Source organism: Saimiri boliviensis, chromosome 1 (assembly GCF_048565385.1).
Source record: "Saimiri boliviensis isolate mSaiBol1 chromosome 1, mSaiBol1.pri, whole genome shotgun sequence".
Classification (NCBI taxonomy): Eukaryota; Metazoa; Chordata; class Mammalia; order Primates; family Cebidae; genus Saimiri; species Saimiri boliviensis.
In genome coordinates this window covers 253,171,092-253,190,916 of record NC_133449.1, presented here as the reverse complement: position 1 = coordinate 253,190,916, position 19,825 = coordinate 253,171,092, and the positions used below count along the sequence as shown (strand labels likewise).

At 38.8% G+C, this 19,825-nt stretch overlaps 1 protein-coding gene, 1 non-coding gene and 1 pseudogene across 5 annotated transcripts in view; 1 reads left to right on the top strand and 2 right to left on the bottom strand.

The window, feature by feature from the left end:
- ARL15 (ARF like GTPase 15) overlaps positions 1-19,825 on the bottom strand; it is a 434,430-nt gene that overhangs the window by 394,402 nt on the left and 20,203 nt on the right. For 2 of the 4 annotated variants that reach the window (XM_074385918.1, XM_074385925.1), the window contains exons 1-2: positions 14,524-14,542; positions 10,803-10,859 (exon numbers count right to left, since the gene is read on the bottom strand). The exons of 1 other annotated variant lie outside the window; for it this stretch is intronic. In XM_074385918.1, the coding sequence (XP_074242019.1) occupies positions 10,803-10,856 (54 nt within the window). In that variant the 5' untranslated portion in view covers positions 10,857-10,859; positions 14,524-14,542. Of the gene's footprint in view, positions 1-10,802; positions 11,893-14,523; positions 14,543-19,825 lie in introns of those variants that run through there. One more of the 4 variants, XM_074385922.1, reaches the window with a different exon arrangement.
- LOC104651026 (small ubiquitin-related modifier 3 pseudogene) overlaps positions 1-19,825 on the bottom strand; it is a 108,458-nt pseudogene that overhangs the window by 69,961 nt on the left and 18,672 nt on the right.
- Positions 5,462-5,568, top strand: LOC120365648 (U6 spliceosomal RNA). The gene has a single exon (XR_005580537.2). It is a non-coding gene; the product is annotated as a U6 spliceosomal RNA (small nuclear RNA).

Here is a 19,825-nt window from a genome sequence, read left to right as displayed (position 1 = left end):
TTCTATAATCCCATAAGCTAATTCCCCTAATAAATCCCCTTTTATATATCTAAAGAGTTATACAGTTGTCTTTTAGTATCCATGGGGAACTGGTCCCAGGACCTCCTTCAGATAACAAAATCTACAGATGCTCAAATTCAGATAGAAAATAGTACCATATTTGCATATAACCTATGCACATCCTCCTACATACTTTAAATCATCTCTAGATAACTTCAAGTACCTGATCCAATGTAAATGCTATGTTAATAGTTATACCATTTAGAAAACATTGTTAAGGGAATGACAAGGAAAAATGTCTATACATGTCAGGTATGAATGCAAATTTGTTTTGCATTCAATGGTGGCTGGTTGAATCCATGAACATGGAATCTACTGACCATATATATATATGTATTAAGTGCTTATTACATGCCAGAACTTTAGCTAAACCCAAAAGAATAGAGAGGATGCAGATTGGTTCTCCACACTATACAATAAGCATAAAGCCTTTCATTCAGATTCACCTTATGTAATATATTAAGTCACTGTTTAAATAAATTTAAGTTCTACAAAGCAAAGGCCAAACCATCACCAGGGTCAAGCAGATTCTCCTCCGCATATGTAATATTAATCTGTTGGCTGTGCTTAACATTTATTTATTTATTTTGATTTTTTTTTTTAAGACACAAGGCCTTTTTCTATTGCTCCGGCTGGAATATAGTGATGTAATCATAATTTTATGCAGCCTCAGACTCCTGGACTCAAGAGATCCTTCTCCTCAGCGTGATTAGCTAGGGCTATAGGGGTGTGCCACCACCCCTGGCTTCTTTTTATTTTTATATTTTTGAAGACCAGGTTTTGCTTTGTTGCCCAGGCTGTTCTCAAATTCCTGGCCTTAAGCGATCCTATTGCCTTGGCTTCCCAAAGTTCTGAGATTATAGGCATGAGCCACCATGCCCAGCCTTAAAGTTAAAAACATAATGTTGTTCCCAGACTATGGATATGAGTAAACCACATCCTTGGCAGTGACTGCATTCTAGGATAATTTTTAATCATTGACAAAAACAAATTATTCTTCCTATCAAGAAAAAAAGTACTATTCCTGAGGATAAAACACTAAACATTTATCAAGAAAACAAAGTCCACCATCCGTGAAAAGAAAGTACACAAAAAAATGTACAATTCCTAGGGTGGAAATTTCCATCGGTCAGATATACTCTTGGTAAAAATCAAGGGCCACCATGTCATTTAAGTTGCAAAATTAAAAGTACTTTAAGTTCCTAAGTTAAATAACACCAAATGCTTCTCATCAAGAAAAAAGCCTCTCCACCTAAACACATAGCTACAATTTATAATTATCAAAAGAAACTTCACAATGGCCTTTTGTAAAAAATGATCATCATGTGGCTAGCCAATTTCTCACTCCCTCTTCTGTGGTGCCTCTTTAAATTATCATTAGGATATTTACAGTCCAGAGGTGAAAATTGTTGTTTCTATATGAAGTTTATACAGAATAGATAATTAGAACTTAACTTTCCACTTGTTAGGTAATATGCTTGCAATTGTAGCCACTATTTCATACCATTAACCCCTGAAAGTGAAGGCAGCTAGCAGAGTAAGGAGACCTTGAAAATGGCTCAGAAGAAAGCTGGCTGGACCACATGAAAATGGAACTCCTAAATTTGCCTTCACAAGTGCAACAGTCTAGCGGAAAGAACTACCTAGTATAGAATTAACGCTCTAATCCAAATGAGAGGATAAATCTCTCTAAAGTTCCATTTTGATCAAAAATATTATTATAAAAATATTTTAAAACCATACTAAACTTACATAGTTCCATATCCAACCTCTAAATACGCTACAAAGACACAATAAAAAACAGATTGTACAGTGAACAAATAAGAGATATAGGAGCCCCTAAATAGGATACAGTCCATGAATTTGGGGTAAAGTCAGAAATTACCAGCCTCTGAAATTTAGGTTAATTATAACTTAAAAAATCAGCCCCCGTGATGGGATAAACTGGCATCCTGTGCTCCTACTGAGAAGGATACAGTGTCGCCTATGAAATATTCCTGTCCAAAATGCTTAATCTGAACCTGATCATGGAGAAACAATTAGACAAATCTAAACTGAAAGAAATTCTGCAAAATAACTAGGCTGGCCTCTTCAAAAATGTCAAGGAATAAAAGACAAAAAAAAAAGTTGAGAAATTATTCCAGATTAAATTCAATAAATTCATATTGAATACCTACTATCTAGATAACAGTAGAGTGTATTAAAAAAAAAAGTTATATATATTTTTATAACAAAAAAAGAATATGTTACCTTACATGGCCAAAGGAACTTTGCAGATATGATTAAGGATCATGAGACAGGGAGATTATTCTGGATTATTCATGTAGGCCCAATTTAATCACAAGCATCCTTATAAAGAGGGAGACATGAGTGTCAGAGTCACAGAGGAGATGTGATAAAGGAAGCAAAACCTAGACGTATGCCATTGCCAGAAGGGGCCATGACTGAGGAGTACAGACAGCTGCTAGAAGATCAAAGGGACAAAAAATGGATTCCTCCCCAGAACGTCCAGAATGTATCAAATTCTGCCTCTAAATCCTATCTCTACCAGGTGGAAAAAGACATCTAACCATGCCATGTCCCAGCCTCCTCTCTGTAAAATGAGGATAATAATATTATAGTACCTTCTTCAAAAGATTATACCTAGTTCAATGAATTTGTCCATAAAAGCCTTAGCACAGACACCACTTAACACTTCATATGTGCTCAGTAAATATCAGTGGTGGTCATGACCATGATGATGGTGAAGAGCCACCAGATGCTGGGGGAGGGGAACAGAGAAACAGACTAACACTGTCACTGTCTTCACCGCACTTACATTGAGATGTGAGTTAAGAGAAAAATAACCAGGCAATTCTTTTTTTTTTTTTTTTTTTTTTTTTTTGAGATGGAGTTTTGCTCTTGTTACCCAGGCTGGAGTGCAATGGCGCGATCTCGGCTCACCACAACCTCCGCCTCCTGGGTTCAGGCAATTCTCCTGCCTCAGCCTCCTGAGTTTTTTGCCCAGCTAATTTTTTGTATTTTTAGTAGAGACGGGGTTTCACCATGTTGACCAGGTTGGTCTCGATCTCTCGACCTTGTGATCCAGGCAATTCTAAGACTGTGCGATAGAGGCACTTCGGCTGATGAAAGGCTCTACAATTCAAAGGAGGCCGTTAGGTCTTTCTAAGCAAGGAATGCTGGCATCGGAATCCAGGTAATGGCAGAAATGCGAGGCAACTGGGATAGGAGCGATCAAACTTGGGGACTGCTAGGATGGTGAGGCAGGGGAGTGCTGCAGACCGAGTCTAGTTCCTGGCTTGGCAGCTGAATGGGCTGTGGTGCCAGTCACTGAGAAAAAGGAGCCCAGGGCATGAGCAGGTTTCGGGGCAGAAAGAGAGCGAGCTCATGCTGGGTCAGACTCAACTGGAAGGGACTTGTGCTGGAGTCACAAAGGCCATGTGACAGAGAAGTCCTGATCTTGAGAAAAAGGGATACGTTCTGCATTCCCCAGAATAAAACACCTAAACCAAACAGATGTTATCTTGTTCTTGCCTGGATTTCAATTTCAAAACATGATAAAGAAAAAGAGTGGTCCTATCAATCTTATGTATTTCACAGTGTAACTATATAAACAGAAATTAGGAGGGATATTTGTGGCTCTCAATAGGTTCACTAAACCTAAAATTTTAAATTCCCCTGCCAGAAAGTTAGTATGCTAGCCAGATATTTTACTCTACTTGAGAACATGATTTTGCTTGCTAAAGGTAAGAAAGAAAACATTTATAAACTCTTATTTCCTAGGTTATAAAGAATATAACCCCTCACTTACACCTCCCCAAAATAAAGCTGTCAGGAACAACTCTAACCATGTGCGTTCATATGTCCGTAGGCAAAAATATATATACATACTATATTGATATCATTAAAAAAAAACACTATATTCAATCTTGGTCCACAGAGTCTCAGTTAGTAATCCAACCAGAAGCTGGATTTGCCACACAACACAAAACCAGTCTTGCTGCCACACTATGCGCTCATTCAGTGAGTGCCTGACAATGGCTACAGGCAACACTGACTCACTACCTACACACTGTCTTTGGGATCCACCGAACTGTCTGTTGGCTGAATCTCAGCTCAAACTGCCTTAGCTCATTTCCTTGTGAAACAGATGACTAATTGTCCCCAATATCCATTCTATATGTCCCATTAGGAGGAGAACCCGCAGAGTCTTGGATGCTTCCTAGCGTTCACCTTTCCAAGCTTCTTTGGTAGTCATGTATCACCACATGACTTAAGTTCTGGCAATTGGGATGTGAGGGGAAGTAGTATCTGTAATTTCCAGATCATGCCCATAGAAGGGAACTACCTGGCCTCCACTTTCTCTTTCCCACAGAATAAACAAACACACAGGAGTAGAGAACCACCTGCACATGAGCGGAACCACTAAGGCAATGGAAGAATGACAAGCTAGAAGGAGCCGAGCCCCTAACAAACTCAGAAAGCAAAGAGCTAGATTCCAAACTGACTACTGGCTTAAATTTAAAATTTTATATTATTTTATTATTATTTTTAGAGACAGGGTCTTGCTATGTTGCCCAGGCTGGACTTGAACTCCTGGGCTCAGCTTCCTGAGTAGCTGAGACTACTGGCACACACCAACATGCCTGGCCAGCTTGGATTTTTATATGAGAAACTTATTCTGCTTAAGCTACTATTACCTTGGTCTTTATAAAAACAGCCAAGCCAACATCTTAATTCATTTCCACTCAAATCATTAAAAATATGATTATGTGGAATTTATTTAATTAAGGTGTGGCTCACTTTGCTTTAGAGTTTTTCATTCCTTTATAATGACTGCAGACATCTCAGCATCCCACACAGTTTACAATGAATGTTTATGCTGGAATCTCCAAGGGGCATAATAATAAAAGGTACAGTTAATACCACTCCTCTCCAAATGGTCATATATTAAATCTGTTCTTTAATTTGTTGCTTGAACCAATATTTGCAGAGCCCATGTGCAAAACTTCCAACCTATCTGACAAATTTTTAACCTTGGTGTTATATATGATGACAACATTCTATACCCAGCATTAGGACTAGGCTATGCTGGTTTTCTTTTTTCTCTAGGAGAGGACAGATTGTACTAAGTCCTGTATATGCTCCTCTTTGGTGTTTATGACAGGCAGAATAATGTCCCCCATAGAGTCGATTACCATCACAACCCCAACCTGTTCATTTCCTAATCCCTGGAACCTGTAAATATGTTACCTGACATGGCAAAAGGAGCTTTTAAATATAATTAAGGATCATGAGATGGGGAGATTATCTGGATTATTCATGTAGGCCCAGCTTAATCACAAGCATCCTTATAAAGAGGGAGACATTATTTTTTAAAATAAAAAAAAATTTTTAAAAAGTGCTCACTTCTGCAGTACATATACTAAAATTGGAATGATACAGAGAAGATTAGCACGGCCCTTGAGCAAGGATGACACACAAATTCGTGCAGCATTCCATATTAAAAAAAAAAAAAATTAAAGAGGGAGACATGAGTGTCAGAGTCACAGAGGAGATGTGATAACGGAAGCAAAACCTAGAAGTATGCCATTGCCAGAAGGGGCCACGACCGAGGAGTACAGACAGCTGCTAGAAGCTCAAAGGGGCAAAATATGGATTCCTTCCCGGAACGTCCAGAGAGAACACAGCTCTGCCAACACCTTGATTTTAGCCCAGTGAAACCCATTTTAGGCTTCTGACCTCCAGAATTATAAGAGAATCTATGTTGTTTTAAGCCACAAAGTTTGTGATCATTTGTTACAGCATCCACAGGAAACTAATACAGAGTCCTTATATGTAGTGTTGTATATTGTAATAACCCAACTGAATTATGGTAGGCTTTGTCCAGACCTAAAGAGCTAAATGAAAATAAACAATCTTATTAATAATATTGTTACTAATATTATCAGTAGCAATACTAATAACATACAATTGTTTTGCCTTTGTATTGTAATCACATCCCTGCCTCCCTCTCCCAGCAAAAAAAATTGTGGAAATTGAATAATGAGTAGGTACAAGCAAATCTTATTACTAGATAAAAGGATGATTTCCACCCACAAGCGAGTGACTCTTCATCTCAAGATAAAACTGAATGCCATTTTTACTGTTATTGTTTTGAAGGATGAATTCTTTCTCTGCTAGTAAAACAGCATTTAAAAATTTCTGCAAAGGCCAAAGAAGAATTTAAGAGTTTTTAAAGCTCTTATTGATGACCAAAATCTGTAACCATGCATGATATTCTCCTGGTATTACTTAGTTCAAATCTCTATCACTTGTTTCCATTTTAGTTCATGCAGCTGTTGGGTACAGAAAAGCAAACAATCACCCCTGTGGTTTTAATGTGCTTTAAACAGTACCATTCCTGGAGAAGGGCAAGATTCACTGACCCTGACTTCATTCATCTGGGCCTCCTGTGTTCAATATTGGTCAAAGGGGTTCACAACCTACAGGAAGGTCACTAGAAGCTAAAATTATCACTGCTCCCTTAACCTGCCTCTTGTCAGCACCAGCTAGTTGTCCACCATTGTGCTTCTGGTTCCATGACGGTTGTATTATAGTTCCCAACTCAGAGAGGTCTCGGCACAACACCTTTGGAAAATGCTTACACTGCCATTCCTAAGAGAATTCCAAAGCAATGCCCTTGTGTGCCTCTCTGGCCCAGAGCCCATCCATGCCTGACTGTAGAAGGTTCACTTCAAGATCACATTCTTTAGCATGGCCTGTTTTCGTTGCCAGGATTTCAAAAAAATCATAGAACCACAATTGTACTATAAACTCTTGGCCTAAATTTATGTCTCCTCCTTCCTCCTGACCAGAACCAAATGAATGTTGCTTAAGACCCAAAACAGATCCACATAACAGGACTCCTTTTGTTTCAGAAATTAAATTGCTTCTTTGTGATACATCCCTATGTTACATTAGGAGAATAACACTATCTCCTGCACTATACTCATAGGAAGTAGAGAGTTATCGCCTTGGAGCAGATACTTGGTTTTAAAGATGATGTTTGTTTATTTGTTTACCTGCTTCCCTCTGTCTCAATTTGTTCTGGGCTTTGGAAGCCTTCATATCTCCACCACTGATAATGTCTATGTTTTCCTACCTATACCTTAAGTTTCCTGCCACATCTTCCTGAGGTTAAGGCCCTTTAAATAAGCATCACTGCTTTTCAGGGTCTGGAGAAAGGTCTGTCTACTCCAAACCTCAGCGGCAAAGGGGGACGGTAAGCACCAGATACCTTTTGTTGTCTCTGAGTAATGCTTTTTATTAAACCTTTTAACGGTAGGACAGATTCACCTGTATATCACACACTTAACCTTGGAAGCTTTCAGTGTCTCTGTCCTATATATGTTACAATTTGGTCTTGCTCATTTCAGCTTATGGATTCCTCATATGAAAACATATGGCTTTTTGCTCCTTAACTGTTAAGTGTTTAACTAGCTGCTATTTGGCAATAACATTAAAAGCACATAGAAAAACTATTCAAGCTCAACAGTCTAACACTGTTGCTCATCCTCATCCCATAAGCTAAACCATAACCTTTTTAGATTTCCTCTTCTACTTTTTGTTTTACTTATAACTCAGCACTTATTTCCAACTGGAGCTAATAAGAGTTTGTTTTAGTTTTTTGTTGTTGTTGTTGTTGTTTTCTGGTATGTTTATGTTATCTGCAATTTACAAGACTTTTTTTCCTCCCTGTGTTAGTCTGCCAAAATAAAATACCATAGACTGTATGGCTTAAGCAACAGAAATTTATTTTCTCACAGGTCTAGAGGCTGGAAGTCCCAGATCAGGGTGCTGGCATGGTCAGTTTCTGTTAAGGGCTCTCTTCCTGGCTTAAAGATGGCCACCTTCTTATGTCCTTATATGGCACAGAGAGAGAGAGAGAAAGCAAGCCCTGGGGTCTCTTCTTATACGAGCACTAATCCCATCAGGAGAGCCCCACCCTTACAACCTCATCTAAACCTAATTATCTCCCAAAGGTCCTATCCCCAAACGTCATCACATTAGGAGTCAAGGCTTCAACATATAAATTTTGTGTGGGACACAATTAAGACTGTCACACTCTCTCCTTTTAGGGACAATTTGTATCTGCCTTGGAATGAATTCATGACCAGCCTTTCTTCATTAAATAAGCAGGGACAGAGACTGAACACCTGTGAGGTCTCAGGTCCCGACTAACTGCTAGGTATTCACAGAGGAATACATACAATTTCTGATATCAGCAGTCCCAATATTCCCAAGTTCTAGATGGAAATACCTGGTTGTGCTGGCTTACTGCAGCAGCCATGGAAATATGCCAGTCATCACTCCCTCTCTAGAGAAGCACAACTCACTGACAGCCTCCAGCTGCCACAGCTTCAGGCCCACCAGGGCATTCATACAGACACTATCTTTCTGCTGCGCTGTAAGCCAGCTCCCAAGCATGCAGAGGTACTGGAATCATGCTGTTGTTGCCCAGTGTGAAACTCCAGCAACAGACAACTTTGCTTAGGGAAGACCCATCCATCCGATCAAGACTTCTCAGAACTACATGGCAGTGTAAAATTCTTCCCCAACCCTCCTTCCTTCCCACTCTTCCTTCACAGATGTCAGACTCACAACATGGTCTGAAGGCTCCCTCTACCATTTGTGGTTTCTTCCCTCTTTCCACTTCAAAGACATTCCCCAACTTGCATGCCAAATCCGAATTTGGCAGCTGCTTCTCAGAAGATCTGGGAAAACAGACTCAGAAATTAACTTCACATAAAATAACTAAAAGACATGTTTAGCTTCCAAGTAACCTATTTGTCTAACTGGGGACAAATACTCAACTGAGACAACTAAAACAAAAGGTGATAGAAGAAATAAAGAAAATCTGGTTTTTCTTGCATTCAAACAAAGCCAAAACAGAAAATTATTCTCACTATAATTTAATATAAAGAGACATAGAGCTATTGAGCATTTGCCAAGTGCCAGATGTTGTGCAAAGTACTATAAAGGCTATAAAGACAAACTCAAGATAGAGTCCCTGCCCTCAAGGAACTTACAAGCTGCACTCCTATCTTTTACTCAGAATTTTTACATCATTCATTTTAAACAAATTCCTTAAGCATTTTGTATACATGTATACAAGTTCTGTGCAAAGTAAACGACTAAACAAAATTACTTCATGTAAATCTTTTTAAGTCCTTATTTAGAAAATAATTTGGTCTTTAAAAGTAAACATCACTATATTTCCTGTCTACAGTCTCTGAATCCCCTCCCTAGGCCTCTAAAGGGAAAATGTCAAGACATCTTGTCACTTAATCTGATTAGAAAAGTCCCTCATGCTCATCTACATAAATATATCTCCAAAATCCCAAGTTAAGAGATGAATTCAAAGCATTTGGGTCGACTGACACAGGCAGGTGAAAAAACAAACAAACAAACAAACATCTTAACTGTTCATTATTGTTGTTGTTTTATTGTGAAATAGCTACATACAAAAAGTATATAAATACATAGTTTAAGGAATAACATAAAGAAAACACTGTATACCCACCATTCAAGTTAAAAACTAGAATATTACTATAACTTTTTTTTTTGGAGACAGAGTTTCGCTCTTGTCACTCAGGCTGGAGTGCAGTGGCACAACCTCAGCTCACTACAACCTCTGCCTCCTGGAGTTCAAGTGATTCTTCTGCCTCAGCCTCCCAAGTAGCTGGGATTACAGGCGCCCGGCACCACATTCAGCTAATTTTTATATTTTTGGTAAAGATGGGTTTCACCATGTTGGCCAGGCTGGTCCTGAACTCCTGACCTCCGGTGATCCACCAGCCTTGGCCTCCCAAAGTGCTGGGATTACAGACATGAGCCACCGCGTCTAGCCTACTATAATTTTTAAAGCACTTTTCCTTCCCTCCACTGCTTTACAACAGTTTCTCAACCTCACATTATTGATATTTTGGGCCAGATAATTCCTAACCAGCACATTTAGAATGTTTAGCAACAACCCTAGCCTCAACCCACAAGATGACAGTAGCATACCACCACCACCACTGCCATCAGTTGTGACAACCAGAAGTGTCTCCAAACATTGCTATATATCCCCTGGCGGGCAAAGTCACCCCTTGTTGACAACTACTGACGCTACCTGTGAGGTAATCACAATCTGAATTTTTGCTTTTATTTATAGTTTATCAACAGCTATAACCCCCAACAATGTATTGCTTAATTCTACTGTAATTGAACTTCATAGAAATGAAATTGTACTCCATCTATTTTTCCTGTGACTTGTTTCTTACATTCAACATTGTTGGTGAGATACATCCATGGTGTGTTATTATGAGCTGTAATTCATACAATCATTTTTTCATATATTTTTGCTGTATTGCAATCCATAAAATTAAAACTCCATAATTACTTAATCCATTCTATTATTGATGGACATTCATATTGCGTCTAACATTTTGCTTTTATGACTATCTCTACTAGGAACCTTTCCTACATAGGTCTTCTGGTAATTACACAACAGTTTCTCTGAGCTATATACCTAAGAGTAGAATGGCTCAGTTACAAGATATGCTCATGTTCAGCTTTGTTACTTTCCAAAGTGGTTGTATAAATTTATACCCCATCAGCAGTAGAGGACAATTGCCATCACTCCACATCATTTCCAACAACAGAGTCTTCACTTATTTTTCATAACATGTGGTACCACAAAAATATACATTGCTTACCGTGTAAATCCCAATTCTACAAACAGCAAATGAGATCTGGATACATTCAGACATTCTCTATAAGATTAAAATAAGAATAAGAGATTACAACAAAATGTTTGTACCAAAGAACTGTCTTCATTTCTCTTGTTCTTGTTTCCCTCTTTAAAGAAAATCTGCTATATTACAATATCTGTCTTAGGAGCAAGTGGCTGAATTTCTTTTTCCGTCTATCTGCTTTCTAGGCTAGCTCAAATAAGACAGAGATAATAAAGTCTGGGGCATGTGGCTTTATCTTGGGACTATGAGGCAGATACTTTGTCCTCTAATATAAGAGCATCATTTGAGAAATGTAACCTATTGCAATGGTTTAAATTCATTTCTTTCAAATCTTGCTCTAATATCCCATTTTAATAACACATCTTTGGCTGCTGTATGTCGCTTTTTAAGCACTTCTTTTTCAGTTCAATTCTTGATAGATCATAAATGTCTGTAATCCTTATAATGGATAGAAAAGAAATCTCTGTAAAAGGGAAACACTCATAGTTAAATGCTGAAAGTTATGAATGGACTAAATTTACACATAAGACTGAGGTCCTTGGTCTCAGAATATCAATGGGAGTACTCAACTTAGAATTCACAACTTCTTACTCCCAAATCAAATTCAGATTCCTAAAACACATGCCCACTCACAAAACCATGCATACCAAACGTGAGTACTGGTTTCTTTTCCTTTCTTTAGCTGGAGAAATATTTTTAGCACATTAAATTAGTATGTAGTCAAAATAACCCTAACTTTATTCAGTCAAACACTGTTATTATGGTTTATTGTTGACAAGTTAAAACTTCTCCATAAAGTTTATAATGCCATAAATCTCAGCAATCGTGGTTTTATCCATTGTGCCAAGGAGACAGAGACACAGGATCCCTGGCTTTCCGTGGTAGCCAAAAGGCTTCCAAAGATGCAGTTGTTGAGAAAGACCAAGAAGTGGCATCAGAGCCGTCCTGCCTCTTCACATAACAACCACAAGAAACTAAATTCTTATGATTAAAGGAATTTGGCAAAGAAGAGATTGAAAAGCCAAAGGTATATGCATGGACATTAAAAATAAAAATTGGCCGGGCGCGGTGGCTCAAGCCTGTAATCCCAGCACTTTGGGAGGCCGAGGCGGGTGGATCACAAGGTCAAGAGATCGAGACCATCCTGGTCAACATGGTGAAACCCCGTCTCTACTTAAAAATACAAAAAATTAGCTGGGCATGGTGGCTCATGCCTGTAATCCCAGCTACTCAGGAGGCTGAGGCAGGAGAATTGCCTGAACCCAGGAGGCGGAGGTTGCGGTGAGCCGAGATTGCGCCATTGCACTCCAGCCTGGGTAACAAGAGCGAAACTCCGTCTCAAAAAAAAAATAAATAAATAAAAATAAAAATAAAAATTACAGCAATGGAAAATCAAACTCAAAGATAATCTATTGAGTGAAGTACTTAAACTCCATCTAAACTTTCAAATAATTCCAAACATTCAATGGTGCTATTGTTCAAAACAAATGGCTGATGATTTCATACTAGGGATCATGATCACATCCATTATTAAGTTATCTATTATCAGGACTGTAACACTATTGGGTTTATTTTGAATGAAATACACTACTGAAAACAAACAATGTCCATGCCCTGGCATCCTCAGATCCCAAGACTAAGAATGCTCATTACCTTGTCCAGCACCATTCTTCCCATCTACCTTTGGAAATTACCCCAAGTGGTACCATTATAACATAGTAGTGAATGACCGAACAACTTTCTTAAAGTAAACTGGAAAAGCTATTTTACCTAACTGAAAGATAACTATCTTACTTTATACCACCTGGAATAAAAGATTTGCCAGCTTTTCTTAGAACTAAGTGTTGTCCTATAACTAAGTTTTCCAAAATGAGATGTAACTTAAAGATGCTTAAAGGAAACTGACTCTGAGAAGGGCTCCTTTTTGCTCTTCTGCCTTTCCTGCTTCTTTTCCAGGCTGTAATGAAGACTCAATGTGGCTCCAGTGACAATCTTGGATTGTGAGGGCACAATGAGAACAGTAGACACATGAAATACAGCATACGGATAAGAGAACCTAGAGATGCAGATGACAGTGGAGTTGCCATTCCCTCCTCTTTCAGACTTTGTACATGAAATAGAAAGAAACCTCTAACTTTTTGTTTTCTGAGACAGGGTCTAACTCGGTTACCCAGGCTGGAATACACTGGTGCAATCTGGATTAACTGTATCCTCAACATCCTGGGCTCAAATGATCCTCCCACCTGAGCCTCCCAAATAGCTGGGATTACAGGAGCATGCCACCATGCCCAGCTAATTTTTTAATTTTTTGTAGAGACAGGAGTTCACCATGTTTCCCAGGCTGGTCTCAAACTCCCGAGCTCAAATGATCCACCTGCCTCAGCCTCCCAAAATACTGGGATTACAGGCATGAGCCACCCACACCCAGCCCTCTAACTGGTTTAAAAATTTTATGTGTCTCTCACAGCCTAACCTAATCCTAACCAATACAGAACAACATTTGTTTTTAAAAAGTAGGTATCCCCAGTGCCACGTGAAAAGGCTCTAGCATCTATCATGAGAGAATAACTCTTTTTGTGAGCTTTATATTTTAAAGAGGGAGAAATGTTTACTCTTTAGTTACTAAAAACCTACTTTCCACTCCTTCCTTCTCATAGTCCCAAAATGTACAAGTATTGTGGTTGGGTTTGCTAAAATTATTACCCTGAAAACTCTCTATTTATTTTGTGTAACTTCTTTTCTGACTAACCATATTACCTCATTCTCTCTAACCTCTAATCCTTACAAATACTGCCTTATCCTTGAACATCCGACCTCAGACCAGGTGGCATGTCTATTGCCCCAGCTCCAAATTCATTCTAACAATAACATTCTCAACAATGGCCTCTTCCCTCTAATTACTAGGAGTCAGATACTTAGAGATATTTAAAAACATAACCAAACTTCCTTTAATCACAGTATATGAACTAGTAATAAATTTTAAATAATTATACTATTTCCCTGTATAGATGCTCTATTTGCAAGCATTTTTAACTCTTTTTAACTATCTAATTTTAACTATAAACTCATGAGACATAGGCATAACTTGGAATGAAGGATAAGTAGTTAATTATTCCCAATAAAAGAAAGAGTTTCAGCCAGGTGCAGTGGCTCACACCTATAATCCCAGCACTTGCTGAGATGAGTGGATCGCTTGAGGTCAAGAGTTCGAGACTCCCATCTCTACTAAAAATAGAAAAATTAGCTGGGTGGAGTGGCAGGTGCCTGTAATCCCAGCTACTCAGGAGGCTGAGGCAGGAGAATCGCTTGAACCTGGGAGGCAGAGGTTGCAGTAAGCAGAGATCACACCACTCCACTCCAGCCTGGGCAACAGAGCAGGATTCCATCTCAAATGAATGAATGAATGAATGAATGAGTGAGTTTCTATGGCAGATAAACTCTAACCCAGTAACCTCTACAGTGGTATTCACAAATCTACATCTAGACTTGCCCAAGAAAGAACTCAAGAATATTATTTCAACAACAAATCTCATTTTTGCTGCCTCATCTAATAAAAGAGCAAAAAAGATGTCAAAAATAAGACAGGTTAGTTAAAATCTGTTTAAGAGAGGTCTATATAAAAAGAATACCTATGACAGAAAAGAAAAAGAACACTAAATTTGAAATTAATGCGATTACTTACAGTTTAGTGTTGTTTTCCCTAAGAAATTTCAAAGGTAAGCATGAAAATAAAGGAGAAAACAAAACTTCAACAAGATGGCAGAAAATAAATATTATTTACTATACAGTCCCAAAAAAATGATGTCAAGGTATAATTTGAGTTCCATCAGAGGGTTAAAAACACAATTTTCTTTCAGAGAGCTATTTTTTATACTTAATATAATTGACAGCTCTAATTTTGAGGTCCTGTGCAATCCCTCATCCTGATACAAAACAAGATGACAGTTCTATTATCTCCTCCTCTATAATTCTGCTTGATGAAAATAAAAAAGTTAAAACAGCCAAGCCAATTCTTCAGAGTCCTGCAAGTCTTATATTAAAACTGGTAAAATAAGAAAGGGCATAGGGAAGCAGTAAAACCCCTTCGAATGAGGCCCTGGCTTGGATCATCTATTTCCAAATAAGATTAACAAAGTTCCAGCATTTCCTCTCAATAGCAGACAAATGGGCTGAAAGCAAAGATGTCGTAAATGGGGGATACAGAGAGTCACTACAGAGAGTGACTACCCCTTCCAAAGTACATGGGGGTGACACAGTGCCGCATGGGGGGAATCCTCTCTGAGTAAAGGTCGTCTGTCAATTATGCTTTAGTCACTCCTCCAGGTCAGAAATAAACACTTGGGAATGCCACCTACTTCAGAACTGGCATCTCCTTCTGTTAGTATTGTCACTGAAAACATTAACAGTGCATTATTTAACAACTCCCTCAGTTTCCCCAAATGGGAAAAAAATAAATAAAAAATAAAAAAACCAATTATGAGCCGGGCGCAGTGGCTCACTCCTGTAATCCCAGCACTTTGGGAGGCCAAGGCTGACGAATCACGAGGTCAAGAGATAGAGGCCATCCTAGCCAATACGGTGAAACCCCGTCTCTACTAAAAATAAAAAATTATCTGGGTGTGGTGGCACATGCCTGTAGTCCCAGCTACTCGTGAGGCTGAGGCAGGAGAATCTCCTGAACCTGGGAGGTGGAGGTTGCAGGGATCCGAGATCGTGCCACTGCACTCCAGCCTGGCAACAAAGCAATACTTGGTCAAAAAAACAAAAACAAAAAAAAACCTAAGTACAAAATAAAATGAGGATTTATTTACAAAATGTAGAGTATTTTTCTCCTCAACATATATGTTTACAGCTTCTTCAAATTAGGAAAAAGGATGATGATAATTTACCCAAAGTGAAACATTTGCAATCTAAAGCAAAGCTAATAAAATTGGCCTCTCAATATTTTCTAAAAATGTTTTCAGTGGTAACAGAGCCAACAGCATCCCAAGAGCATCTATACTTCCCAAGCAATCTACAAATGTCCATGGATGAAACATGTAAGAGTTCAATCAGTAATTCAAAAAGGAATCATTCCCTTCCCTAATAAAAAATAATAATAATCAGCAGCAGCACATGATTTCTTCATGAAATTCAATCACAAAGATTTGAAAGGCCATCTAACAGAAATAACCTAAGATTTGAAAACTCATTTAGCAAAAATAACCAAATGAAAGCATAAATGATCATATTAAAAGTTACCAATTTATCTGGTAAAATGTTAGCCCATCTTCTACAAAACCACTAAAAATCACATGTAATATCCAGACAAAAGCAGAATTTGGCTGAAATGCTGAAGGTAAGAATAGTTCTCATTCTGAAAAATTCTGATTAAAAAGTATGGAGAGAGAGAAACAAATCCCCTTCTAATTTACCAGAGTAAAATAATAAGTATCATTTATCTTGGAGAATTTATTCCTTCACTTTTGACCAGGCACTGGGAATTTAAAAACTAGGTCCAAAGAAAGAAAACAAAACACAAAAAATTTGTAGTGTTAAAAAAAAAAAATGAGACAGGGTCTCGCTCTGTCACCCAGGCTGGAGTGCAGTGGCACAATCTTGGCTCACTGCTGCCTGGACCTCCCAGACTCAAGCAATCCTCCCACCTCAGTCTCCCAAACAGCTAGGACTACAGGTGCACTCCACCACACCCAGCTAATTGTGTTTATTTATGTATTTTTCTGTAGAGATGAATTCTCACTATTTTGCAGAGGCTAGACTCAAACTCCTGGGCTTCAGTGGTCCTCTCACCTTGGCCTCCCCAAGTGCTGGGACTGCAGGAATGAGCCACTCTACCTGTCCCAGAGCATCTTTAATGTGGCAAGCACTTCTAGGTAAGTGTTAAGCATTCAAAGATAAGGAAGACCAAACCCTAACGTCAGTGATCCTCCAGCTCAGGAGAAAGCAGTAATTAAACATACCTGTACCAGACAAGCACAATGCAAATGTGTTCAGCACAATAAGGGGTATGCACAAAGGGCTTTAGGGAAACAGAGTAGAGGCACTGAAGTCATTCTTACAGGCATGTTAGGAAAGACTCTGAAGCATCTCCTGAATTTTGAGTCTTAAAAGATTGAGAATTTGTCAGGTTTAAAGGAACACAGAAGAAAAGGGGATTCCAGATAAAAGTGAAAGCAAGAAACATCCCATAATATGCATGCATCTGATGGACCGCTAATACATGCCCTCAACACCTTCCTAGTCTTTGCAAATAATTGCTTCTCAATCCAATATCAATTATTGATAACTACTGACAAACTACATACTACTTGAAATGCATTCACATCAACATACAAAACATCCTCATTTTAAGACTTATCTCTAACCCCCTGCCAAAGGAATTTCTATGTGTTGGGGACTTAGTATGGTCACATTACAGAGTCTGTTTTGCCTCCCCATCCTATTAGTTTTATTCAAAAGCACATAAGCAAGATTCTATAGCTGACTGAACTAGCAGGCAGTTTAGCCTTAGCAGCTGACCAGCAATGATGGTATGACCTAATATGAACGGCCAGGCTAGCCTAATCATAGTCTCTTTCTCCCGAATTGAGCTGAAAAATACTGAAAAGATGAAGCAGTCCATAGTGCAAAATAAAACTGATGGAATACATAAAGCAAAGCTATTATATAACTTCATAACCATGAAGAATCATGGCAATCTAAATGTACAAAGCCATGAGTATGAATAAAAAGAAACTATACAAAAAACAAAAGCTATGCAAAGCAGAGGAGAGTAACAACCCTGCTAATAACCACAAGATAAGTAGACCCAGAGAGAGATCAGTATATGAAGAAATGGCAGAGTGTAGTTGCAGACAAGTCTGTTTCTTAGTTTAAAAATTATATTCCTCAGTTTCCTTTGCAGCTAAGTATGGCAGTATGATCAAATTCTAGTAAATGAGATGTAATCAGTAAGTCTTAGAAGTCTTCTAGGAAAGAAGCACACTCTTCTTCTGCCCTTTCTCCATCCAGCTATCTGGAATGCAGAAGTGATGGCAGGAGCTCTGGCACTAATATTGGACCATGAGCTTAAAGTCTACACATAGTGGGCAGAAGTTTCTTGGGGCCCTAATGACTTCTGGACTTACTTGCCTGAGCAAAAAAATGAAACTGTCAAAGCCACTATATGCCAACCAATTCCAGTCCTAATTGATACGGTGGTTGAGAGAATGTGACAGAACCACAATTTGAGCTCAAGTCTTTTGGAGTTGGGAGCCAAACTCTTAAACATTATGAGCAAGTGCATCCAAATAAAGGTCAAACAAACTAGCAAAGCAGGTTTACAGGTTACATGTATTTTATGATTCAACAAATCATAAAAGCCTGGTGACCAAAGGCCAATAAAAAGGAAAGACATGCTGATGCAGTGTCACTCACCTACCACAAATAACACTTGGGGCGAGCCTCTTGGATTCTGTAGCCTACCTGGACATATAAGGTTTTTCTGCCAACACAAGTACCTACAATAAGGTATATGGGCCATAAAAACTGAATATAGGCACCAGCTCCTTATGCATGGCAGAAACCTGTAAAATTCGGATTTGAAAGGAGTGGAGGAGATTTTCAAGAACACACAGGATTCTGGAAAGCCTGCAGCATAGTTTGTAAGGAAATAAGAGGCCTTTCTCATGAACTTCAAGCAAAAGAATTCTCCATACGTCATGAACAACTAGAAGAGCTCGGCCTGGGCATTGTAACTCGCTAAACCACTGATGCCCCAGTGAGGCAAGTGTAGCACGGATCGGCAATCCCTTTGAAAGGCTCAAAGGTTTTAGATGCTCAAGCTGAAGCACCAATGAAGCTGGTATTAATTCTCTTCGTTAATTAAACAAATTCATATTTGCATTTGAACGCCTACTTTGTGCCCAGCCACGTCCTATGCTGGGGACTGTTCAGCAGCGAAGTCCCTGCTCTTATGGAGCCTACATGCCAGTGGTAGTGGCACACAAAACAACAAATAAAATCAATTCAGATGGTGACAAGTCCTATTAAAAAAAATAAGAGAATGTGCAGGAGAGGATAGATCTGGGCACTGCTATTTTTAAGAGCAGATGTGGTCACTTTAACAATATTGTAGACAATAAAAGATGCCAGAAAAGCTTTCAACAGCTTTGCTTCCCAAACCCCTTGCGTAGGCAAACACAGTATTCTACCATAAAAAGTCACAGCATTAGACACTCAATTCAATAATCCACAAATATTTATTGAGACGCAGTTCTGGGAGACATTAAGAGCAAATCTAACAGATTTGAGTGTTAGACTTTATGGAATCAAATCCAGCCATACAACTTACTATTTGTAGGAGCTTGGGCAAATTGCTTAACCTCTGTGCATCTTAATTAGTCATTTGTAAAATGAGGATTATGGTAGTAAGAAGATTCAACGAGTTATCAAAGGAAACACAGTGAGCTCCAGATTTGTATTTTGTTTTATAGATTTTGTAATTGACACATAATGTATTTTTTAATTGAATGTCTACGTTGTCCCAGGCACACAACTTCCTCTAAGCATTTGCATGAAGGGACTCCAGATACCAGGCAGCCCCAGGGGCTGCACCCTGCCACCAGCTTCTAGGGATGCCTTGCATTAAGGCCTTTACTCCTACTCTTGGTGTCTCCCCCTGCTGTCTTCTGCGTTACCAAGACTAACTCCTATGACTTCTCACTGCAAATACTGACACCCAGGACGGTAACTCTTGAGATTCCCCAAAGGAGTTAACATTCCAAATCCAGAAGGTTTCTCTCTCACCACTCTGTCTCAACAGAGCCAGCACCTGAGGCAAAACAGTAAACAACATCCATTCCTAGGAAGGCCTCACAATATTGTCCAGATGGGCAATGCGCCACGCTTAAACTGAAGAAGTTTTCATCTATATTATATATTTAGTCTATATTATATTATATAAAACTATATCAACTATCACTTAACATCTTAATATTCAATAA